Source organism: Myxine glutinosa, chromosome 7 (assembly GCF_964187855.1).
Source record: "Myxine glutinosa chromosome 7, kmMyxGlut1.1, whole genome shotgun sequence".
Lineage (NCBI taxonomy): Eukaryota > Metazoa > Chordata > Myxini > Myxiniformes > Myxinidae > Myxine > Myxine glutinosa.
In genome coordinates this window covers 162,772,287-162,795,891 of record NC_136267.1, presented here as the reverse complement: position 1 = coordinate 162,795,891, position 23,605 = coordinate 162,772,287, and the positions used below count along the sequence as shown (strand labels likewise).

General features: G+C 50.3%; 1 protein-coding gene across 1 annotated transcript in view; it reads right to left on the bottom strand.

Annotated features, from left to right (window-relative positions):
* BARD1 (BRCA1 associated RING domain 1) overlaps positions 1 to 13,137 on the bottom strand; it is a 120,949-nt gene extending 107,812 nt beyond the window's left edge. Inside the window, exons 1-3 of the mRNA XM_068123508.2 lie at positions 12,994 to 13,137; positions 12,465 to 12,521; positions 1,501 to 1,634 (exon numbers count right to left, since the gene is read on the bottom strand). Of these exons, the coding sequence (XP_067979609.2) occupies positions 1,501 to 1,634; positions 12,465 to 12,521; positions 12,994 to 13,073 (271 nt within the window). The 5' untranslated portion in view covers positions 13,074 to 13,137. The remainder of the gene's footprint in view (positions 1 to 1,500; positions 1,635 to 12,464; positions 12,522 to 12,993) is intronic.
* Between the last annotated feature and the right edge of the window lie 10,468 nt (positions 13,138 to 23,605).

Genomic DNA, 23,605 nt, shown 5'->3' with positions numbered 1-23,605 from the left:
AGGATGGCACCTGTTGTCATCATATTAAGTGCAAGATGTTCTGCATCGTAAGTTGGTACACCGTGGTCTTTCGGCGGTGTTTAAGCCGGCCGTCTTGGCTTCTGTCACCATTGGCATTGAGTCTTTCGATGTAGGTAGGTCGTTGTGTGCCGGTGCCTTGGCCGAATTCCTTCATTGCTGCATTGTTAGCTCACCTGGTTTTTTATACCACATCTTTGGTTATCGGACCAGCGAATGACGTCATCTCCAAAGTATGGCTTATTCTCACTTGTCTTGGACGATCTTCTACTTCTAGCCTTCCACCGTGCATTTGGTGTCCACTGTACTTACTGTACAGTGCCTGGTAAAATTGATGTAATGGGTTTTTGACCGTCAACGCCATGAACCGCCATGAACCGTCAACGCCATGAACCGCTAACAATCAAAAGCCCATTTATCGCGCCTTATAAAGCAAAACGCAAACCGAAAGCCATGCCTCTCAAGCGAGGCGTGCTTCCGTGGTCACGTGATCCACAGGTGTAGCTCATTATACCCGCACGCGCGACACGCTTTGGCGGTCACGTGACCAGCCACTCTGGAGGCGGGGATCCCCGCCGATGACGTCACCGGCTGGAGCAAGGAGATTCCTCGCTAATGTATTTCGACGATTGCGTGTTTTATATCCAAGCAGAGATGCTTTCACGGCAAGATAACCACGTGACCGGAACCGGAAGCCACAACCGGAAAATTCAAAAAAATAAATTTTTTGAGCTCGTACATCGGATCTCGGCTCGTATCCCAAAGCAACAAACCGCCCGAGCGACGGCTCGTATCCCGAAAAACTCGTACGTTGGGGCACTCGTAAGCCGAGGTACCACTGTATATATATATATATATATATATATATATATATATATATATATATATATATATATATATATATATATATATATATGTGCATAACTGTGAGAAATAACAATACCAAGTATGGTGCCTCATATGCATAAAATATATGACCAGAAGAAGTAAAATGAGTTACGGGCGGAGCTTCAGGTCAATCTTTATTTTTGACAAGCTTAAGGCTAAATGGGCCTTCCTCTCGGTCTTCCCGAACGAGGGTGAGTGTACCCATGGTTTGTACACCTGCTTGTTACATAGCTACACCCAGATGTCACCTGGGAACATCAGGCGACAAACAGTTCAGCTTTGCGTAACATTTGCCGCAAAGGCCTGGACCACTTTGAATACGGGAGACTTGCTATCGAGAGACAGTGGGGGCAAGAAAAGAAAACCTGCCAATGTCCATCGCCACAAGGACCAGTCTATACCTGCGATGTTGGTGGTAGAGGCTGTGGGTCCCACATTGAACTATACAGCCATCGCACAATGCGCGATGCTTCGTGAGCATGCCAACGAAGGGAAGAGATTCGTTGAAAAAAAACGACACACCATCATCATCAAGAGTGACAATAACTACCAACCATATCCTTGCACCACGTCCCAGGTACCAACTTTACTCACCTTGCACTATTTCCCGTAACTGTATGCACAGCTGCACGATACTGTCCACCTGCCGATTTGGGTAGAGATCTCGAAACCAGAATGGATTCTGGCACACTGGGCATGTCGCCCCCACATGCTGAGCAACACAGGTCCTGTAAAGTTGAGGTTCAAATAGTTTCAAAAAATAATTCCAGTCTGATACCATGCCAAAAAGGAGGATTCAACAACTACATTAATTATGACATGACAAATGGTTATGAGCACCAACGGTTTCCAGAAAGAATTATTACAATATCAGCATTTCATACCAATAGTGCCAGCAGTGGATAAGTCAGACAAATAAACCGTATAATATACACTTTGTGGTGAAAATGTAAGTTGAACCCAGGTGTGACGCTCACTTAAACCACTGGGCGGTGTCTATAAGACATGTAGTGAAATTATACCAAGGTGAACCCAGGGGTGCTCGCTACGGAAGGGGCGTCTATAAGACCCGGGACAACCGGGGCGCACGGACACTCCAGCGGAACTCACTGAGACATAGTCCTGTAGTTTGAATGGTATGCACGCCCCTAAATGCTGCGCTGACAGTCCTCTCTGTAGGACCATTGTTATATTGAATCAACCATTGCTGCTCATGAAATGCTCTGATTTTAATGCCTGTTGCATGCATGTATTCTTACAGGATGTACTTCAGATCTAAATGATATTAAACCTACCCAGAGGTCAAGTCGTGTCTGAGCTTGATTTCCACGACATTTAATATCATTTAGATCGCCGGAATGGCTGACCACAAGATGATCGTGGTACCGATTCTCGGAGCCGACCCTCAAGCTGAGGGATCAGCATCGGAGTTCACTCACTGGCTCCAAACGCTGGAGAATTACTTTGCTGCTCACGAACAGAGCCCACCGCTGCGATAAAGCTGTCCGTTACAGTCGAAGGTCTATCACACCGTGATTTGCGTGCCTCGGCCCGAGATGAGATTCCCACGCGAGTGATCACGACTCCCATGTCGGCCATGCCTCCACACGGCCGGCACACTCCGACCACTCGCTACTCGGTGGAATCGCCTCCTCCGCACGGGCCGGACACTCCGACCACTCGGTGGCATCGCCTCCTCCGCACGGGCCGGACACTCTGACCACTCGCTGCTCGGTGGAATCGCCTCCTCCGCGCGGGCCGGCACACTCCGACCACTCGCTGCTCGGTAGAATCGCCTCCTCCGCGCGGATCGCGCACTGCTCGTCGGGATCACGCCGTGCCTCACACGGCCGGCTCACCCTGACCACTCGCTACTCGGTGGAATCGCCTCCTCCGCACGGGCCGGACACTCCGACCACTCGCTGCTCGGTGGAATCGCCTCCTCCGCGTGGGCCGGCACACTCCGACCACTCGCTGCTCGGTGGAATCGCCTCCTCCGCGCGGATCGCGCACTGCTCGTCGGGATCACGCCGTGCCTCACACGGCCGGCTCACCCTGACCACTCGCTTCTCGGTGGAACCACCTCCTCCACGCGAATCGCGCACTGCTCGTCGGAATCACGCCGTGCCTCACACGGCCGGCTCACCCTGACCACTCGCTTCTCGGTGGAACCACCTCCTCCGCGCGAATCGCGCACTGCTCGTCGGAATCACGCCGTGCCTCACACGGCCGGCTCACCCTGACCACTCGCTTCTCGGTGGAACCACCTCCTCCGCGCGAATCGCGCCCTGCTCGTCGGAATCACGCCGTGCCTCACACGGCCGGCTCACTCCGGCTGCTCGGGCCCTGCGCCCTTCGCGGGCACCACTCTGCGAGGCCGGCGATTCTGATCGCGGCCGTCGAAATCCCACCTACATGTGGCTACTCAACGAGGCCGGCGAACTCCGCTGCCCGGAATCGCCTCAATGGAGGCTCGCTTGGCACCATGCGAGGACTCGTCGCAGCACGGATGAGTTTCTAAGGACGTCGAGCGGGACCTTCATAGCCTTTCACGACACTCGGGCTTATGCTTATGATAGATGATCGTATACCATGTGTATTCTATAAGATGATCGTATACCATGTGTATTCTATATGGCTATCTATGTCTAAAACTCCGGACAAAACACGGCCCGAAAGCTAAACAAACGAGACGCTACTTCCGATACTTTGACCCGAAAGCTAAACAAACGAGACGCTACTTCAGGGCGTGATATGTATTCAATCCTTTGACCCGAAAGCTAACAAACGAGACGCTACTTCAGGGCGTGATATGTATTCGATCCTCTGACCCCAAAGCTAACAAACGAGACGCTACTTCAGGGCGTGATATGGATTCGATCCTTTGACCCGACAGCAAAACAAACGAGACGCTACTTCAGGTCGTGCAATCTATCGCTGCCAAGCATGCTCGCCCTCTCGACTCGGTGTGCTCGCCCCTCGACTCGGCGAAGCCGCACTGGTTCAACGGGCCGAGCTCAACTTTCGGTTTCCCTCGTACACGGTGCGCCCTAGATAATACTTTTCGCTCGTCGGCCGGGTTCGTATTCCGTACACCGATCTCGAGCCCGCTCGAATGCTGCTGCCCAATGGACGCGAGACTTTAGATTTCGGAGTGCTACTTTACTCCGTCTGGGGATACCGCTCAGCTGGAACTCGCCGTCAAACCCGCCCGCACGCGCCCGAACCAATTGATGACGTCATCGATTAAATCACGCGTTTGCTTTACAGCACCATTTAACTGTTTCCCGCCCTTGCGTCATCAGAGTTCGTCTACCTGGGTACCTCTACAGATAGCAGAAATACTCAATCTGACCGCCCCTGCCCGAAAGTGCGTGTCATAACGTGGCGGCCTTCGAGGGCGACTAGCCAACATCCAACATCGCGGACTTATGCCGTTAATCGATAAGGCACGGGGCCTTTGGGGGTGCACGGTGACCCCATGACACGGTGACATTGAGCGTTGCGCCCGACTCCCTCGTCTCCTGAGCAAGCCACGTGGGCACCGGCCCGCCGGATCGCCCTTGACTCTGGGCTTGTTGCTTCTAGGACAGGTCTCCTGGCTCGCCTCCACACGTTTCGAGACTGCGAGACGCCTCGCCCGGCCGCTGCCTGATTGCGTTCCCTCTGAGCCAGACTGTGAAGGTCGCTCGACTTCGGTGCGCGATGCGCGGCTGTTATCTCACACTTCACGACGGGGGGGGGGGGGGGGGGATGGATGAGTGAGGGGGTGAGGTGGATGTCGATCCATCCATCTGGGCCATCCTATTGGATGATGGTCCATCCATCCGGGACGTTTTCCATTTCTCGATCTCGACGTTTCTCTCCGGGACTATCCCTCCGGGACGGTAGCCGGTATAGCCGATCTTCTCCGATCCTCTGCGCGCTGTGCTGCTGGTCGGGAGATTCTGCGCGCTTCGCTGGGAGGCGCTTTTCAGTCGTTTTGTGCGTCCTATTTGCCGGAGCTTGTAATTCGTACGCGCTGCCGTCAGAGAGCGCTCGAGTCTCGTGATGTCAAAACAGGGGGACTCCGGGGTATCGCGTAACTCTCGTTATGGCTCTCGTCGGTTCTCTCCCTCGGCAATTCCATGACATGGATCTAATGTGGATCGACCATGTACCCTTGGGAGCCAAGGCAGGTACAGACTTACTGTAATGGACTTACTGCAATGGCCTCCTGTCATGTAATCTTACTTACTGTTACAACTCCTAGGCCGGTACAGACTTACTGTAATTGACTTAGGTTGTCATGGCCTCCTGTCATGTAATCTTACTTACTGTTACAGCTTACTGAAAAGAGGCTTACTGATTTACACATCTTCCACATCGACACATCTTCCTGTAATGTGTTGCCTTGCGACGAATAGACATGGCTTACTGGTTTACACATCTTCCACATCGACACATCTGCCTGAAATGCGTTGCATTGCGACGAATGGACATTCGCTCTTCGACAAGGTACACCTTATGTAATGAGTTGCATATCGCAAAGGTACACCTTATCCAGCACATAGGCCTGTGAGACTAGACTATTGTGACCCACAGGCTCATCGTCTGCCAGTATCGGACATGTTTGCTAACCAGGCTATGAGTGCGCCTAGAGAACATCTGCCGTCCCTCCCTTCGCCTGATACACCCCTGCCTGAAGCGGTGAGGGCACTGAGGTGCCCCTCAGACACCTGCCTCCAGCGGCTACTCCGAAGCAGGGGACTCCGGATTTGGGGACGACATACCCGGTAGTTTCCGAACCTGTGCTGGCAGGGTAATTCGCCACACTGACCTCTACAGATGGACCGACTGACCTGTACTACTGATAATGGATTTGTTCATATAGCGCTTTCCAGGAAGCCCTAAAGACGCTTTAAAGACGCTTTGACAGTGTGCGAAACATAACACAATGGCGCAAAGACAAGAATCAATAGGGATATTTCTTTGACACCCTAATAATGATATAATGACTTCCTCTACCTATTAATGCTGACGCGCGCTCGCTTCCTGCCTAGTGGCAGCATAGTTCTAACGGCGGGGAGAATGTGGTGAAAATGTAAGTTGAACCCAGGTGTGACGCTCACTTAAACCACTGGGCGGTGTCTATAAGACATGTAGTGAAATTATACCAAGGTGAACCCAGGGGTGCTCGCTACGGAAGGGGCGTCTATAAGACCCGGGACAACCGGGGCGCACGGACACTCCAGCGGAACTCACTGAGACATAGTCCTGTAGTTTGAATGGTATGTACGCCCCTAAATGCTGCGCTGACAGTCCTCTCTGTAGGACCATTGTTATATTGAATCAACCATTGCTGCTCATGAAATGCTCTGATTTTAATGCCTGTTGCATGCATGTATTCTTACAGGATGTACTTCAGATCTAAATGATATTAAACCTACCCAGAGGTCAAGTCGTGTCTGAGCTTGATTTCCACGACACACTTAGTCAGGTTCACTATGTTTTTTCGTTCAAAATCATGGTAGATTAGCAAACCTATACATTTTTGGAAACGTTATTACATGGAAAATCTGAAAATCAATGTTTACATTTGCCAATTCCGACCAATTTGATTCGACAAATTCGACCAATCGACCAATTCGACCATTCGACCAATTCGATTCGATTCATCGACCATTCGACCAATTCGATTTGCCAATCAATTTGACCGACCTTTGCTTGTGTGGAACGGACTGTGAAAACGATGCGGACTATATTGTCGGATACGACACACAGGACAGTGATGACGAACTCTAAATGGCATATTCTGTAATCGTGTATGTTTGATGCCATTGACTGCCTGTGTATATTTTGTCATTGACTGCCTGTGTAGATGTGAAGTTATACTGACTGCATGTGTATATATGATTTTGCTGACTGCCTGTGTATGTTTGGTGATATGAATTATTGTGACACATTTTGATGTTATTAACTGCCTGTACAAAATGATAACATGTATTTGATTATGCAACTTATCGCGAATATAAAGACAGTATTTTGCAATTCAAAACCTTTGATTCGTGTCTTACCATTCCCCATAGCACTAATTTGATACTTTCATTGGATTCCTTGTCCCTGAAAATATAGGTTTAGTATATTTTAAAAAGTTTTTATGGTAATTAGAGGCAGAAATAGAACAAAATATGTATTTTACAGTGGCCATTTTGAAAATCCAAAATGGCCGCCATACAGGTATCTCTCCAAATGTAAACATTGATTTTTAGTTTCCTTATGCTATAACCTTTCCAAAAATGTATAGGTTTTTGAACGAAATATAATTTATTGACATAGTGACCCTGACTAACTTTGCGTTCTCCTGTACATATTTCACTTCAAACACATCCCTGGCATATGATTCTGGTATAAAGCTAGAATAACATGCGTCAAGTTGATTCAAAATTTGCATGAAGGACAGTAAAAAGGAAGTCATTCATTATGCATTCAGGCTAAAAAAAAGTATTTTTAAAAAAATCTTCCAACATTATTAGTCTCTGCAACAACTTATAGCTTTATTTAATCCAGTAAACAAAATAGAAATCGCATACTGTCCGAAAACTCTTGCAACACCAGCATGGCAGAGATACTCCAGTAAATAGTCAAATTATTTTGAGACGACAATGCTGCAGGACAATCGGTGGAGAAGAAGACGCCTTCAAAAGGATTCTTCTTCTTCTCTCCAACGGTACCAATCTTATGACTTTCCTCGAACACGATACTCCTCCCCTTCCCTCTGTACTCTGCCAACTCTCTCCACACTCCAACCACCCCCACCTTTTTGTACCAGAGTCAAGGCTTGTGGAAGAGCTAGAACAAAGATCTCGAAATGAAGGAGAAATTTACAGAGCAGATGGAGAGACAGCTAAGAGAAATAGAAGAAGTTATGATAGTTATGAATCAAATTAAAGACCAACAAGTCAGGAGATGACGATAGTTCACGAGCGAGCGGTATTCAATGACAATGCTCAATGAGCAATGTTGTGAGGTTAGTTAGCTACACAATAGAGGAAATTCGGTTCGATTCCAACAACTTGGAAAACTTGTATTTCATGATGTATGTGATAATATAACATCAAGTACGACATTTCACCCTATCAGGAAGCAAACAATGTAATAAAACCATCAAAAATCGACTTTTCTAAATGTCGTGACCTTGACCTTGACCTTGGGCCGAAAATGAAAAATCGAGCTCCATGGGGCTAGACACATGACATTGGCCTAACCAAATACCGAAACCCCTGTCAGATTCCACCAAACCCCTCGGAGAAGTTGTTGCTTGAACTCGATTACCCCCTAAAAAGACATCTTTTTCAGGCGTCGCTCCGCCGACAATGGGCGCAATACCCCCACTCTAGGCAGGACACAACTAGATCATGATATCAACCTCCCACCCAAATTTCATCAAGATCGGATGATATCATCTGTTAGTTATGCTGCGGACAGACAGACAGACGCACACCCATGACGAATATAGTGGTCACCTGATAACTCGTGAACCAATTACAGCACTGTATTCCCAAGAAGGAAGCCAGACATTAATACATACGCACACACAAACACAAATAGTATATATAAACACATACACATTATATGTGTATATGTACACATATAAACGAACATATAAAAACACACATACACAGATGTATTATGTACTTGTAAAAGCTATTATATTTGAAGTTATAAACTTAACTTAACTATGCAACTTAACTACCTTAACTTGCCTTGGTGAAGCAATCGACTGATTTTCCAACTGTCCAGATCATCAGCTGGGCACCATTTTTCATCGAGGTTTCAGTTATGATAGAATTATGATAGAGGAAGTTATGATATAAGACTGGTAGAACTTGGCGGCAGATTCGGATTAGGAAAACTGATGATGTGTTTGAAGATCATCAGGGAGGAGGAAACTTGGAAAAGAAACTTGGTGGTCGAATGAAAACACGGAAAGTGCATTTGGAGAAAAGAAGGTAGAGAGGGAATTCCAAGGTGAGTGGTAAGGAAATTTCAAGGGGATGGTGGAGGCAAAGTATTCTGAGATCAATATATTGTCATGGTGCCGAGGATCGGGGTTCACCACGAGGGAAGCTCTTTGGTTCATCCAGAACTGCGACACCTGTAGGCCGACGGCTCAAAAATACTGGGGTCCATCGGGTTGCAAATTTAACCCACTTGACTTAGGATTACCGGCCCAGCAGGGTTACGTTCTGCTGTTACACGTTACTTTTCTATTGCCACAGCAACCTAAACAAGGCCCACGCCCTCAATAACCATTCGTCTATTTAAGTACGGCTAAGCAAACCGTGCATGGCTATTGGCAAAATCCAGAGCCAATCATTGGGGAACAACTACCCATCTAATTAAGCTTACACCTGTATCGGACCAATGGAGGAAAGGACATAAGTGAATTAGTCTAAAATAACTCGCTCATTAACCAGCACATTTATTTATTTCACACATTCATTTCAAATTAAATCAATCACAATGACAGACAGGTATTTACAATCAAAGGAAGAACACATTCACTTACAATCAAATCAAAGAAAGCACATTCAAAAGATACATGAACCACCATTCGTGGCCATTTTTCCCCGCATTTTTTGGGCGCCGTGGCCCCCTTTTTGTAGCAATGTTTTATGGCATTCTCGAAAAGGAATGTACATATACATATATATATATATATGATGCCCTTCCTGCCACCAACCCTGTTAGTCGCCTCTTGCGACACACAGGGAATTACCAGTGAACTGGTACTCAATTTGCCGTCCTTGGAAAGATGACAGGCCGAGTCAACCCCCCTGGCGTTAATTCAGCGATCGACCGGGATTCGAACCCAGGATCCTAGGATCCCAAGCCCGCACCCTAACTGCTAAGCCAACACCAGGCTATTCAAAAGATACAAAGAAAAGTAATTATCTTAACGCTTAAGGAGCCCCTTTAAACAGTCTTATTTGAGTTCCATTAAACGTCAAAAGTTTGAGTACCATCCAGACGGGGTCCACAGACGACGCCATATGTAGTCCTTCTGCCGTTGTCCTTTTCGAGAAGGATTGATACCCACTGATGTTTGTTAATGCGGTGGCAGAGCCCCCGATGCATCGTGTATGGTTCATTGAAACAAAATATTTTCATGTGGTGAAAATAAAAGAATCTAACCCCTTCTGAGGGATGTCAAGGGAGAGAGTGGAGTCATCAGTAAATAGACAGAGGATTTTCCAGAGTCAGAGATCATTGAAGATCAGGAATAGAACTGGGCCCAGAACATTGCCTTGGTGCACTCCAACCATGACAGGTGAAGAGAAGAAAGAGTTCCATCGAGTGCCACACATTGGCTATGAGAATAGAGGAAGTCATTAAGCCATGGGTGGAATTGGTTTTGTGTTCCACAGGTAAACAGTTTGGAAAGCAACACACCAGACTGGACTGAAAGCTCGAGACGTGTCCAGAGAGACGGCCCTGATCTCATGTCTGATATTGAGGCCTCCATCCATTGTTGTGCGAGTAAAAGCATGTCCAAGGTGGAGTGACCTGGTTTGAATCGAATTTGGTGATCCGAGATGAGGCTGTTGGAGAAAATGAAGATATCCCTCATCACAAACTTTCCATCTCAGCCACGGTCTACCTCTTTTCCTTATACCTCGCTCCAACATATCCACTCTCTGCCATTCTGTCTTCCCAAATCCTGACCACGTGACCAGCCCACTTCAGCCGGTTTTGCCCCTGTCGTGTCGTTGAATAACACCAGGTGGGTTAACTCAGCCTGTGGGTTCCGAGGTCGGCAAAATGAGTCCGTATTTTCCGGTGTATCAACCGTGGTTTTTTACCGACGGGAAAACCCTAAAAAGGGGGGTGCGGTTGATACACAGTAACAGAAAAATTTGTGCATTGAAAAACTGTCATATCAACGGGACGTAATCTTTACATTACTTTGGGGTTGCGGGGATACAATGATGAATGATCGTCAATTACGTTACTAAGGTAGGTTCAACGCCGATTACTGCTGCCAGTCAAAATACAAGAAAGTTTGAAGTTTGTAATATTTGATTTTTCTATGCGTGTTTGTGAAAATGTGTACTTTCACTAGTCCTCTTTGAATGACAGGTCACATAGTGAATAGAGTGTGCTAAAGACAGGATTAAGTCACAAAACAAAAGCGTCAACATGGTAAACAGGATGTTTTGCATGGGACATTATGACGTACCTATTGTCTAACCAACGCCGCGGTAAGGCCACATAAAAATAAAAAGTTGTTGAGCGTCCTTTTTTTCTCAAAATTTCGGGTAGGGAGGGAGGTTTTTATTTTTATTTTATATATTTTTTTCCTACTTTCCATTGAGTTTTGTTGACATGGAAAAATATGAAATAAAGACTCCTTTCTCCTCAAAATGATTTTATTTCTTCATTCATTGGGTTCCATGTGTTGACCCTGGTGTTGGGCTAGCGGCTAGGGTGCCGGCTTAGGATCCAAGGATCCTGGGTTCGAATCCTGGTCGATTGCTGAATTAACGCCAGGGGGGTTGACTCAGCCTGTCATCCTTCCGAGGTCGGCTAATTGAGTACCAGTTCACTGGTAATTCCCTGTTTGTCGTTAAAGGCGGCAAAAAGGGTTGGCGTCAGGAAGGGCATCCGGCCGTAAAACATTGCTTCAAAAAGGGGACCGAAAAACAACAACAACCACGGTTCCCGAAAAAGGCCAACCCCTGCTTTGCGGGGAAAAATGGCCTCTAAAGGTTGTTTATTCATTGGGTTCCATCCCGTGATCCGTGGCCGTGTCTGCAGCCAACACAAATTTGAGAAATGAGCCAAGAGTCTTTGTCACATCAGAAACTTTGCAAGCTGGTGAAACTTTCGTCATGTCAGTTTTACTGGGGCCGGCGAATACTTTGACAAAAGTACCGCGTGTATCGTCAGGCAATGGCTCCCATCCGACGATGGAGAAGAGGATAACGACGACGAGGATCTCGCCTACCCCGACTAGGATTGGACTGAAGAAACGGATGACGAGGACTTCTTCGGATTTTAGAGACTAAACCCAACGGCCCTTTTCAGGGCCCCACATTGGCAAGGGCCAAAACCCAACGGCCCTTTTCAGGGCCCCACATTGGCAAGGGCCAAAACCCAACGGCCCTTTTCAGGACCCCACATTGGCAAGAAAGAATAATTATGTTTTTTTTAAATTATCTTTCAACTCATTTCATGTATTTTCACTCTTTCTCTGTCTTCAGTTTCTCTTTCCTTTCATCATATTTCGCTTTCCATTTTATTTATTTTTTTCTCTTTTTTAAATTTTCCTGATTTTTTTTTTTTCCCCCCTCGAAAATCAGATTTTTTAAATTTTTTTTTTGAAGTCGAAAATCGGGGGTGCGGTTGATACACCGGAAAATACGGTACCAGCTTACTAGAAACAGGGGGCACTGCATCAGCAGCACAGCCACGCCCCCGGCAATGACGCAACCAGCAACCACAGAATGCATACAAAATTATATAAATAATCACGTCAATGTTTTACTTGGTCTTGGGATTTGTTTTTTTTTTACCTGCAGAATGTGTGTGCACAACCGCCCAGGCAACATGGTTCTTGCAGAAGATCGTTGCTGCGGACATGAGAGATGGAGGTAACTAATACAAGCAGCCATCATTGATCGATGATACGTTAAGATGAATCAAACTACAGTTTTCACATTACGTCGTAAAATTAATGTTACATTTTAAATGCCCAGGTGACGTAATCGCTTTTGTAGCCCCGACCGCGATATTATTACCTCAGGCTCAAAGCGTTTAAAATGACGCAATCATTTCGGAAACTCGAGAAGTATTTAGGACGCAAACAATCATCAATTCGACGTTATAAGGAAAAAAAGACTTGGTAAACAAATGGCGATGACAGAAAAGTAGATATTTATCATGTTTAAAATCAGTGTTCTGTGTAAAAAAAAAAATAATAATAATAATAATAAATCGAGTGCATCCGCATATCAGGAGAATGTGCCGTCGCCATTCAAGATACAAACAACGCTTTTCCCTCACATTCACGTTTTCATTAATTATCTTTACTACAGAACCCACCACAATCCGCAGAATAAACCCTTCTTTAACCGCGACAAAGCCTCGCTGATCGCATCCCACTGCAAGGTAGAATTTTCCATTGGCTGTGGAGATCGCCGAACCCTGATCACGAATCCCGCCAAACAACTGAAAAAGCCCCGGCCCCCGGATGTTGTTTTTTTTTTTTTTTTTGGTAAAGTGAAAGGTGTATCTTTGTTGAAATTATTTTCCATAACATCAATCTATACCAAGAAATGTAAACGCCGAAATGAAGGATAAATTTCCAACAATAAACTAAAATAATTAAATCAGCTTCAGAAAATGGAATTATATTTATACACCGCGTAAGCAAAGTATCTTGCTAAGCTTGCTTCTTTGATTAAAATTGGATGTTTCTAAGGATTAAAAAAAATAGGGAATAAAATCATCACGCAAAATAAATGATCAAAACAGCGTTGCTCATTGTGTTTCCAGAAACTACGAAGCCAGAGGTGTGTTCCCTTAGCAAGCAGCTTCCTTACTGCTTGCCAAGCGACTTACTTGATTCAAAGCGCTTAAGCAAGCACTCCAACGGAACCGCCTGCTCGTCATGCTCGCAAAATGGCGGTCTTCAATGTCAGCAACGTCATCGTGGATTCGTGGTACTAAAGCGCGGCGTTACGCGCGCTGCTTGTGAGCAAGGAGGAAGCGGACAAGCGGTAACATATAAACGTCTTTATTGTAAGACTACACTGTAACACTGAACTGCTCCGAGCTGGTCGCCCGGTGTATATCATGAGGCCACGCCTACCCCTCGGGCGTGGCCACCGCCCACTTGGTGCGTGGAATGATGTCACCACGCCAGTGGGCTTTTGTGTCCGCCACACGCGCCCCCCCAGAATTCCCGCGCACCTGGAGGGCCAGTTTGCGGGGCAGACGAATGACCCGGCCGAAGCGCCCCCTGGCGATCGGCGGCGTCCGGGGTGCAGGGATGCCAGGTGGGATGCCCCTGGCTGCCCCTGGGATGGGTGCAGGACCGGGGGGCGGCGGGGCTGGGCGGTGCTGGGGGTCCGCCCGCAGGAGGGCGGCCCCGACGTGGGGGTCGGGCCACTGGCGGTGGATGGTCCACATCGAGGTGGGCCGGCTTGAGGCGGTCTACCGAAACGTGGTCAGGAGTACCGCCGATGTCCAGGGTGAAGTGCTTCGCCCCGGTCTCCAGCACGCGGAAAGGCCCGTCGTACGGGGGCCGCAGTGGTGTCCGATGGGCATAGTGGCGGACGAAGACGTACTCCGCCGTGCGAAGCTCCGGGGCGACGTGCGTCGGTGGGTGCCCGTGGCATGCCGTTGGCACCGGGGCGAACCTCTGGGCGGTCTCTTGCAGAGCGGAGCGCTGCTGTGCCGCGGACCATGGTGCTTTGGAGTCGGGGAGGAACTCGCCCGGCACCCGCAGCGGTTGCCCGAAGACCAACTCCGCCGCGGATGCGCGCAGGTCCTCCTTGGGCGCCGTCCGGAGGCCCAGCAGGACCCAGGGGAGCCTGTCGACCCAGCCGCCGTCGCGGAGGGTGGCCCGGAGCGCGGCCTTCAATGAGCGGTGAAATCGCTCACACAGGCCGTTAGCCTGGGGGTGGTAGGCCGTGGTTCGGTGCAGCCGGACCCCGAGCCCCTGCGCAACCGCCCCCCAGAGCTCCGAGGTGAACTGGGGGCCGCGGTCGGATGAGATGTCTGAGGGGGCGCCGAACCGGGCGACCCAGGTGGCGATGAAAGCCTGCGCGACATCGGCCGCCGTTGTCGACGCCAAGGGCACGGCCTCCGGCCACCGGGTGGTGCGGTCCACCATGGTGAGGACGTAGGTGAAACCCCGCGAGGGGGGCAGAGGTCCCACCAGGTCCACGTGGACGTGGTCAAACCGGCGTTCCGGCACCGTGAACGGAGCCAATGGGGCCTGGGTGTGCCGGTGCACCTTGGCGCACTGGCACGCGAGGCACGTCCTGGCCCAGCCGCGGACGGCCTTCCGGAGGCCATGCCAGACGAACTTGTCGGCGATCAGCCTTTGGGAGGCCCTCGCGCCTGGGTGGGACAGGCCGTGGATGGCGTCAAACACCTGGCGCTGCCAGCCCGCGGGCACGATGGGGCGAGGACGCCCGAGGGAGACGTCGCACAAGAGGGCCGCGCCCGCGCTGTCGAACGGCACCTCGGTGACGCGGAGGCCCGTGACGGCGGTCCGCAAGGCCTGGACGTCGGGGTCAGCGGCCTGGTCCGCTGCCATCCGGGCATAGTCGATGCCGAGGTGGACTGCGTGGGCGACGGCCCGGGAAAGGCAATCCGCCACCGGGTTGTCCTTCCCCGCGACGTGCTGGATGTCCATTGTGTACTCGGACACGGCCGAGAGGTGACGCTGCTGCCGGGCCGACCACGGCTCGGTGACCTTGCCCATCGCGAAGATCAGCGGCTTGTGGTCGACGAAGGCAGTGAACGCCCGGCCCTCGAGCAGATGGCGGAAGTGCCTGACCGCCAAGTGAAGTCCGAGCAACTCGCGGTCGAAGGTACTGTAACGGCGTTCGGGCGGGCGAAGCTGCCGGCTAAAGAACGCCAGCGGTTGCCAAGCTCCACGCACCCATTGCTCGTGCACCGCGCCCACCGCGTAGTCCGAGGCATCGGTGGTGAGGGCGATCGGTGCATCGGGCGCCGGGTGCGCGAGCATGGTGGCGTTAGCCAAGGCGAGCTTCGCGCCCGTGAACGCCGTGTCCATCTGCTCGGTCTAGGTAACGTCGCCTTTGCCCGGCTTACCTCGGAGAGCTTCGTGCAGGGGGCGCAGGAGCTGGGCGATACGGGGCAGGAACCGATGGTAAAAGTTCACCATGCCCAGGAACTCCTGCAGCCCTCTGATCGTGCGGGGGCGCGGAAACCCCTTCACCGCCTCCACCTTGGCCGGCAGGGGGACGGCTCCGTGCCTGGTGACACGGTGCCCCAGAAAATCGATTGTGGCGGCGCCGAACCGGCACTTTGCGGGGTTCACAATCAGGCCATGCTGGCCCAGGCGTTCGAAAAGCGTGCGGAGGTGGCGTAGGTGCTCTTCGCGGGACGCGCTGGCGACGAGGATATCGTCCAGGTAGACGTAGACAAAATCCAAGTCGCGCAGGACGCTGTCCATCAGTCGCTGGAACGCCTGAGCCGCATTCTTCAGACCGAAGGGCATGCGCAGGAACTCGAAGAGTCCGAATGGCGTGATGACCGCCGTCTTCGGGACGTCCTCCGGCCTGACGGGGACCTGATGGTAGCCGCGTATGAGGTCCACCTTCGAGAAGAAGGACCTGCCCGCCAAACGGGCGGAAAAGTCCTGAATGTGGGGGACGGGGTAGCGGTCGGGAGTCATGGCGTCATTGAGACGGCGATAGTCCCCGCACGGTCGCCATCCCCCGCCGGGCTTCGGCATGATGTGCAGCGGCGACGCCCAAGCGCTCTCTGAGCGCCGAACGATGCCGAGTCGCTCCAGGGTAGCGAACGCCGCTTTTGCCACCGCCAGCTTCGTCGGCTCGAGGCGGCGTGCCCGGGCGTAGACCGGTGGCCCAAAGGTGGGGATGTGATGGGCCACCCCGTGCTTGACGGCCCCCGCCGAGAAGGTGGGCCACGTGAGGGCCGGGAAGCCGGCGATGAGGCGGGTGAATGCGTCCGCTGCCAGAAGCGTACAGACCAACGTGGCCGGAACCGAATCGTTCGGCAAGCCGCTTGGCAAGCCGCTCGTTGAGCTGGGCAACGCACAAGCGAGCGAGCTGAACGTCTCGGCCTGGACAAGCCGTCTGCGCTTGACGTTGACCAGGAGCCCATTAGCGCACAGGAAGTCCACGCCAAGCAGTGCCATGGGCACGTCGGCAATGACGAACGTCCATCGGAAAACCTGCCCTCCAAACCGCAGAGAGAGGCAGCGTTTTCCGTACGTACGGATGGGCGTCCCGTTCGCGGCAAGCAGCGCGGGGCCCCCACCCACGGCGTGCTTGTCTGACGTGCCGGCGGGAATGACACTCACCTGCGCTCCCGTGTCGCACAGGTAACGGCGCCCGGAGAAGGTGTCCGTTATGAACAGCAGGCTGCTCGAACGGCCGGCGCTCATCGCCACTATTGAGTGCCGGCCCGGGCGTTTCCCGACCCGTTGAAGGAGCACGGCGGATAACACCGCCGAGCTTCGTGGCCGAACTTGGCGTGGAACCAGCACCAGGTGGTGGAGCTGGAGGAGCGCGGCTGGCTCCACCAGGCCGGTGGAGTTGGCGGGTTTCCCCGCGGTGGCGGTTTTCGCCGCGGCGGTGGGCGGGGCGTGGCGGCGTTCACGAGGTGCGTATCAGCATGCTGCTGAACATCAGCGTGCTGTAGAAGCTGATGCTGTGGAACATGCTGCTGAACATCAGCGTCGAGGGCCGTGACGGCCACGCCGACGCTCGCCCGCGTGTCCGAAGCGGCGAAGTACCTGTCCGCCTCGGCTGCCAATGCTCGGGGTTCCGTTAGCTCGGTCCCGGCCAACGCGAGGCGAACCTGCGCTGGAAGTTGGCGCCGGAAAAGCGCCCGGAATAGCGAACCGGGGGCTTCGTCACCCAACAGTGACAGCATATGGTCCATTCGGACCGACGGGCGCGTCTCACCGAGCTCGGGGAGATCCAGGAGGCGGTCGGCCCGTGCGTCGTCCGTGAGGCCGAACGTGGCTAGGAGTAGCCGCTTGAGTGCCTCGTACTTGTGGCCGTCCGGTGGGTGGCGAAGGACGGACACAACTCGAGCGGCCGTGCCGGGCCCGAGGGAGGCGACGACATGGCAGTAGCGCAGGTCATCGTTGGTGAGGCGCCGAAGCTGAAATTAGGCTTCGGCTTGAACGAACCAGACTTCGGCCTGGGCCTCCCAAAATTCGGGAAGTTTAATTGCCATTGCCTTGTCGTTGGCCATTGCAATGGCGTCGTGTTCGGAAGGATCGCTACGGCAGATCCAACGTCGAGGGTCACCAGTAAAGCGCGGCGTTACGCGCGCTGCTTGTGAGCAAGGAGGAAGCGGACAAGCGGTAACATATAAACGTCTTTATTGTAAGACTACACTGTAACACTGAACTGCTCCGGGCTGGTCGCCCGGTGTATATCATGAGGCCACGCCTACCCCTCAGGCGTGGCCACCGCCCACTTGGTGCGTGGAATGATGTCACCACGCCAGTGGGCTTTTGTGTCCGCCACAGTACAGTATTAGATTACGAGAACGCATGTTCTCGGAAAGAAACAGCCTCCTTACAAATACGACAAAACCGTGAAGTCAAATTCATGACTCAGGAGGGAATCGGGACGAGGCGTAATGACGTAAGACGTGACGTAATGTGCGAGTTTGAACCAATGAAAACAACTCCATTCACATGCCGTTTGGTGAAAAAAAATATTCGTGTCTGGGTCGTTGTTTTCAGTTTCACTCGATCCTCTTGTGACAATTTCCACAAGCAAACTGTGTCAACGGCAGCTACAGAGTACGAGGAAGGGGAAAATAAAGACAAACAAGCGTTACGCCAAGGTCCCCCATTGGTGAAGTGATATGAGTTGGCAAGGCAGCCATCTTGGATTTTGACGTGGCGACCAAATTATCAACAGTGTCCTTCCTCATGCGTAGATACACCCACACACCGGATTAGAAGTTAGTAGTTCATTTATTAGTCACCTACCGGTGTACACCGGAGGGGACTATAGGTTTGCACTTCGTCCCTCCGTCTGTCAGTCTCTCAGTCTGTCCGTCCGTCATGCAAAGAACAGTTTGCTGGACTTTTTTTTCTAAACTCTAAATGCTAATGATTTCAAACTTGGTACATGGTTTCCTCATGATAAGTTACAGATCAAGTTCGAACTTCACGACGTTTCGATCATTTTTGACAAAGTTATGGCACTTTGAACTTTGGGAATTTCCCCAACAGTTTTCCGGACTATAATTTGGAGTGCGGTAAGTCATAATACTGTCTTCTATGACAGTGCTATCCAATGCCGGTAGGGGACATGTATTGCAGCGCAATACTCAAAATGCTTGTTTTTCAAGATATTCCGCTCACAAGGTTCAGACATATATATGGTGGCGGCCATCTTAGATTTTGACGTGGCGACCCAATTTTCAATAGCGTTCTTCCTCATGCCTCGATACACCCACACACCGGATTACAAGTTGGTACTTCACTTATTGGTCCCCTACCGGTGTACACCGGAGGGGCCTATAGGTTTGTACGCCGTCCCTCCGTCCGTCAGTCCATCAGTCAATCAGTCCGTCAGTCCGTCAGTCTGTCAGTCCGTCACGCAAAGAACAGTTTTCCGGACTTTTTTTCTAAACTCTTAATGCTAATGATTTCAAACTCGGTACATGGTTTCCTCATGATAAGTTACAGATCGAGTTCCAACTTCAGGACGTTTCGATAATTTTTGACAAAGTTATGGCACTTTGAACTTTGGGAATTCTGATAATTCTGATGCTCCTTAACTCAGTGCCATTTTAAGTTTTAATTTCCTTTAAAAACCATTTTCGCTGCAATAATTGAACCGATTGAGATAAAGTTTTCACCGTAGGGGGGAATCGGTCTGTGGAATATTTTAATGGTAATTATGACGTCACAGGTAACGTGGCTCGGCAGCCATATTGTTTATCGTGAAAACACGAAAACCCCTTTTTCTCTGCAACGGCTGAACAGATCCAGGCCAAACTTTGCAGGCAGAATCGCATACCACCGACGAACAAAAAAGTCAGCGAGCATGACGTCATGCATCACATGGTTTCAGAGTTATGACGTTTTTAAGCATGAACCTTTAAAACCGAGCTCCTCCCTCATTTTTGATCCAATCGAGGGGAAACTTCACAGATCTGTTCAGCACGAAAATGTCCTTTTGGAATTTGCGATAGGGCACGTGGTTTGGCAGATATCGTTGATTAAACGAAAATATTTTAAGAAATGGATATCTCTTGTTTATTCTCGAGTTCTCCTCAAGCCGCACCGCGCGCCCTCAGCCTCGTCTCGCGAACGTCAACAGCGCGACACAGCGCGCGCTTTCCGGAGGGGCAGAGCCAAGCCGAGCAACATATATATACACATCGATCATTGATCGCGAACCGAAAAATATAATAAATTACTGATGGTTTCAGAGTTATGACGTTTTTAAGCATGAACGTTTAAAACCGAGCCCCTCCCTCATTTTTGATCCAATCGAGGGGAAACTTCACAAATCTATTCAGCATGTCAGTCTACTAAAATGTACTTTTGGAATTTGCAATAGAGCACGTGGTTTGGCAGATATCGTTAATTAAACGAAAATATTTTTTTTTTAATGGATATCTCTTGAATCGCTAGTACCTCAGACCGTGAGTTGGAAATAATTTATATAATTCACACAGTGCAATACGTGCAGGCCGCTCCACAGAGCGAACTTGGGGGCTTATCAACGAGGCGAGGTGTGACACACATGTGTCTCAGCATACCTAAGATCAAGTTTGAAAACCAGCATCAACCGTGCATAAATTTGCATATTCGATCATTTTTGACAAAGTTATGGCACTTTGAACTTTGGTAGGGGACATGAATTGCAGCGCAATACTCAGAATGCTTGTTTTTCAAGATATGCCGCTCACAAGGTTCAGACATACATGGCGGCGGCCATCTTGGATTTTGACGTGAGGACCCAATTTTCAATAGCGTTCTTCCTCATGCGTAGATACACCGACACAGCAGATTAGAAGTTAGTAGTTCGTTTATTTTTCAAGATATTTCGCTCACAAGGTTCAGACATATATGGTGGCGGCCATCTGGGATTTTGACGTGGCGACCCAATTTTCAGTAGCGTTCTTCCTTATGCCTAGATACACCCACACACTGCATTAGAAGTTAGTAGGTCATTTATTTTTGAACCCCCGTCGCACCGCGGAGTGAAAGGGGGACTATGGTTTTCCCTTCCGTCCGTATGTGCGTCCGTCCGTGCGTCCGTCCATGCGTCCGTGCGTGCGTGTGGATGTGCGTGCATGCGTATGTGCATACGTGCGTGTGGAAGCGAAGGACCGAATTCTAATTCGGTGTGTGGGTGCAACCCACTTAAAATCCAAGATGGCCGCCGCCATCTATGTCTGAACCTTGTGAGCGGAATATCTTGAAAAATACGCGAAGTACCAACTTCTAATCTGGTGTTTTGGTGTATCTAGGCATAAGGAAGAATACTATTGAAAATAGGGTCGCCACGTCAAAATCCAAGATGGCCGCCACCATATATATGTCTGAACCTTGTGAGCGAAATATCTTGAAAAATAAACGAACTACTAACTTCTAATCTGGTGTGTGGGTGTATCTACGCATGAGGGAGAACGCTATTGAAAATTGGGTCGCCACGTCAAAATCCAAGATGGCCTCCTTGCGTCTGCCACTTTTTCAACTCACATCACTTCACCGACGGGGGACCTAGGCGTCATGCTTGTTTTTCAAGATATTCCGCTCACAAGGTTTAGACATTTACTTTGCACGCACGCACGGACGCACACATGGGCGGTGGGGAAAACCATAGTCCCCCTTTCGCTCCGCGGTGCGATGGGGGACAGCAAGCATTCTGAGTATTGCACTGCAATACATGTCCCCTACCGGCAGTCTGTCGTCCTGAAAACTGTTGGGGAAATTCCCAAAGTTTAAAGTGCCATAACTTTGTCAAAAATGATCGAGATGTCGTGAAGTTCGAACTTGATCTGTAACTTATCATGAGGAAACCATGTACCAAGTTTGAAATCATTAGCATTAAGAGTTGAGAAAAAAAGTCCGGAAAACTGTTCTTTGCGTGACGGACGGACAGACTGACAGACTGACAGACGGAGGGACGGAGTGCAAACCTATAGTCCCCTCTGGTGTACACCGGTAGGGGACTAATAAGAGGCGTAGGGGACTAATCAAGGCTGAGTGATTGTGCAGGCTACTGTCTTGTATTTCATGTGTCAAGAATCAGAGCAATCAGTGGGGTGATAATGGAAGAGTAGCAAAAATAGAAAAAAGTTAATGGATGGACAGACAGACATCCGGACATCACGACCCATTATATAAGTTAATCTCTTCGAGAATCAATATGAGATGACCTAAAAGTTTGTCCGTCTGTCTGTATGGTCGCATTGTCTGTAAGACTGCTGGGCTAACGACCAAATTTGGCACACAGACAAATTCCGACCCAGATATTTGTCCGAAGGGTATTTTCTTCCACAAGCTCATCGCCCAGCAGATATGTGAAAAACATTGGGGGTATTATGACTTTAATGATACCAGCATTAAATTTGGCAGTAAAGGAAAGTCAGAGCATGCCAAAAAGAAACTTTTCAGCTGTTGGACCATCGCTGATTTACCCTATAACCGTAGTAGCAGCCATTTTCCAAGATGGCCACCAACTTGTTTTATTGTGATTGAGCTCATTTTGCATCCAATGCAGCATAGTTTCATCAGTAATTAGTCTATTAGGGTCCAAGATGGCTTGAAATGCTTATACAGATGTGAGGAATACGATCGACTGAATGAATGATTGAATGATCGTTTTTTTAAAGGCCATTTTCCCTGCTAGAGCGGGGGTTGGCCTTGCGGGCCCCATGAGCTCATGGTTCCCTGTTTGAGGAAATGTTTTTTTTATGGCCGGATGCCCTTCCTGACGGCAACCCTTGGTCGCCTCTTACGATGCGCAGGGATACGGTGTACCTATTCTAAATCGGGATACACACCGGGATCATTCATCCCAGCAAGCTGGTACTCAATTTGCCGACCTCGGAAGGATGACAGGCTGAGTCAACCCCCCTGGCGTTAATTCAGCGATGTGACCGGGATTCGAACCCAGGATCCTAGGATCCTAAGCCGGCAATCCAAAGCAATTATAAATGTAATATCTAGTAAGTTCATCTATTGGTAAGGGAAAGGGTTCCAAAAATGAGCAAAAGTCGCTGCACGATACCCTGCTGGAAGAATAACCTGGAAAACTAGAGATCAACAACAGTGCATTGATGCCTTTGTAGCGGTTACCGCTGGATGTACATAATCGCCTTGCACCGGCCAGAACACGGCCAGACGCGCCTCTCCCGGGCATGCCCGGACTCACTGTTCCCGGGCACGCCCGAACCTCCCGGGCACGCCCGGTCTCGTCTTTCCCGGGCATGCCCGCTCTCGCCTTTCCAGGGCTCGCCCAGAGCGTCCGGGCATGCCCGCTATCGCCTTTCCAGGGCTCGCCCAGAGCGTCCGGGCATGCCCGCTATCGCCTTTTCAGGGCTCGCCCAGAGCGTCCGGGCATGCCCGCTATCGCCTTTCAAGTGCTCGCCCAGAGCGCCCGGGCACGCCCAGCCTCGACTTGCCAGGCCGCAGCCAAACACGCCCGGGCAGGTCCAGACTCGCCTTTCCAAGGCTCGCCCTTGATACCCGGGCATGCCCGGTATAGCTTTTGCCGGGCAAACTTCCCGACATAAATGTGTATATATATTGTTGCCCGAAAAACGGGCTGGTGAGAATACCTGAGCTGTTTTGTTTCAATAAAGCAACTCGGACGAATTCCGTCTTTGGTCGCGTCAATTCTTTCGACTCGCGTTGGAGCGCAGTTCCTTCATTGGTGACCTACCGACATGGATACGGCAGTGACGCTTAAACTGCCTACCTTCTGGGAGGCTCACGCGG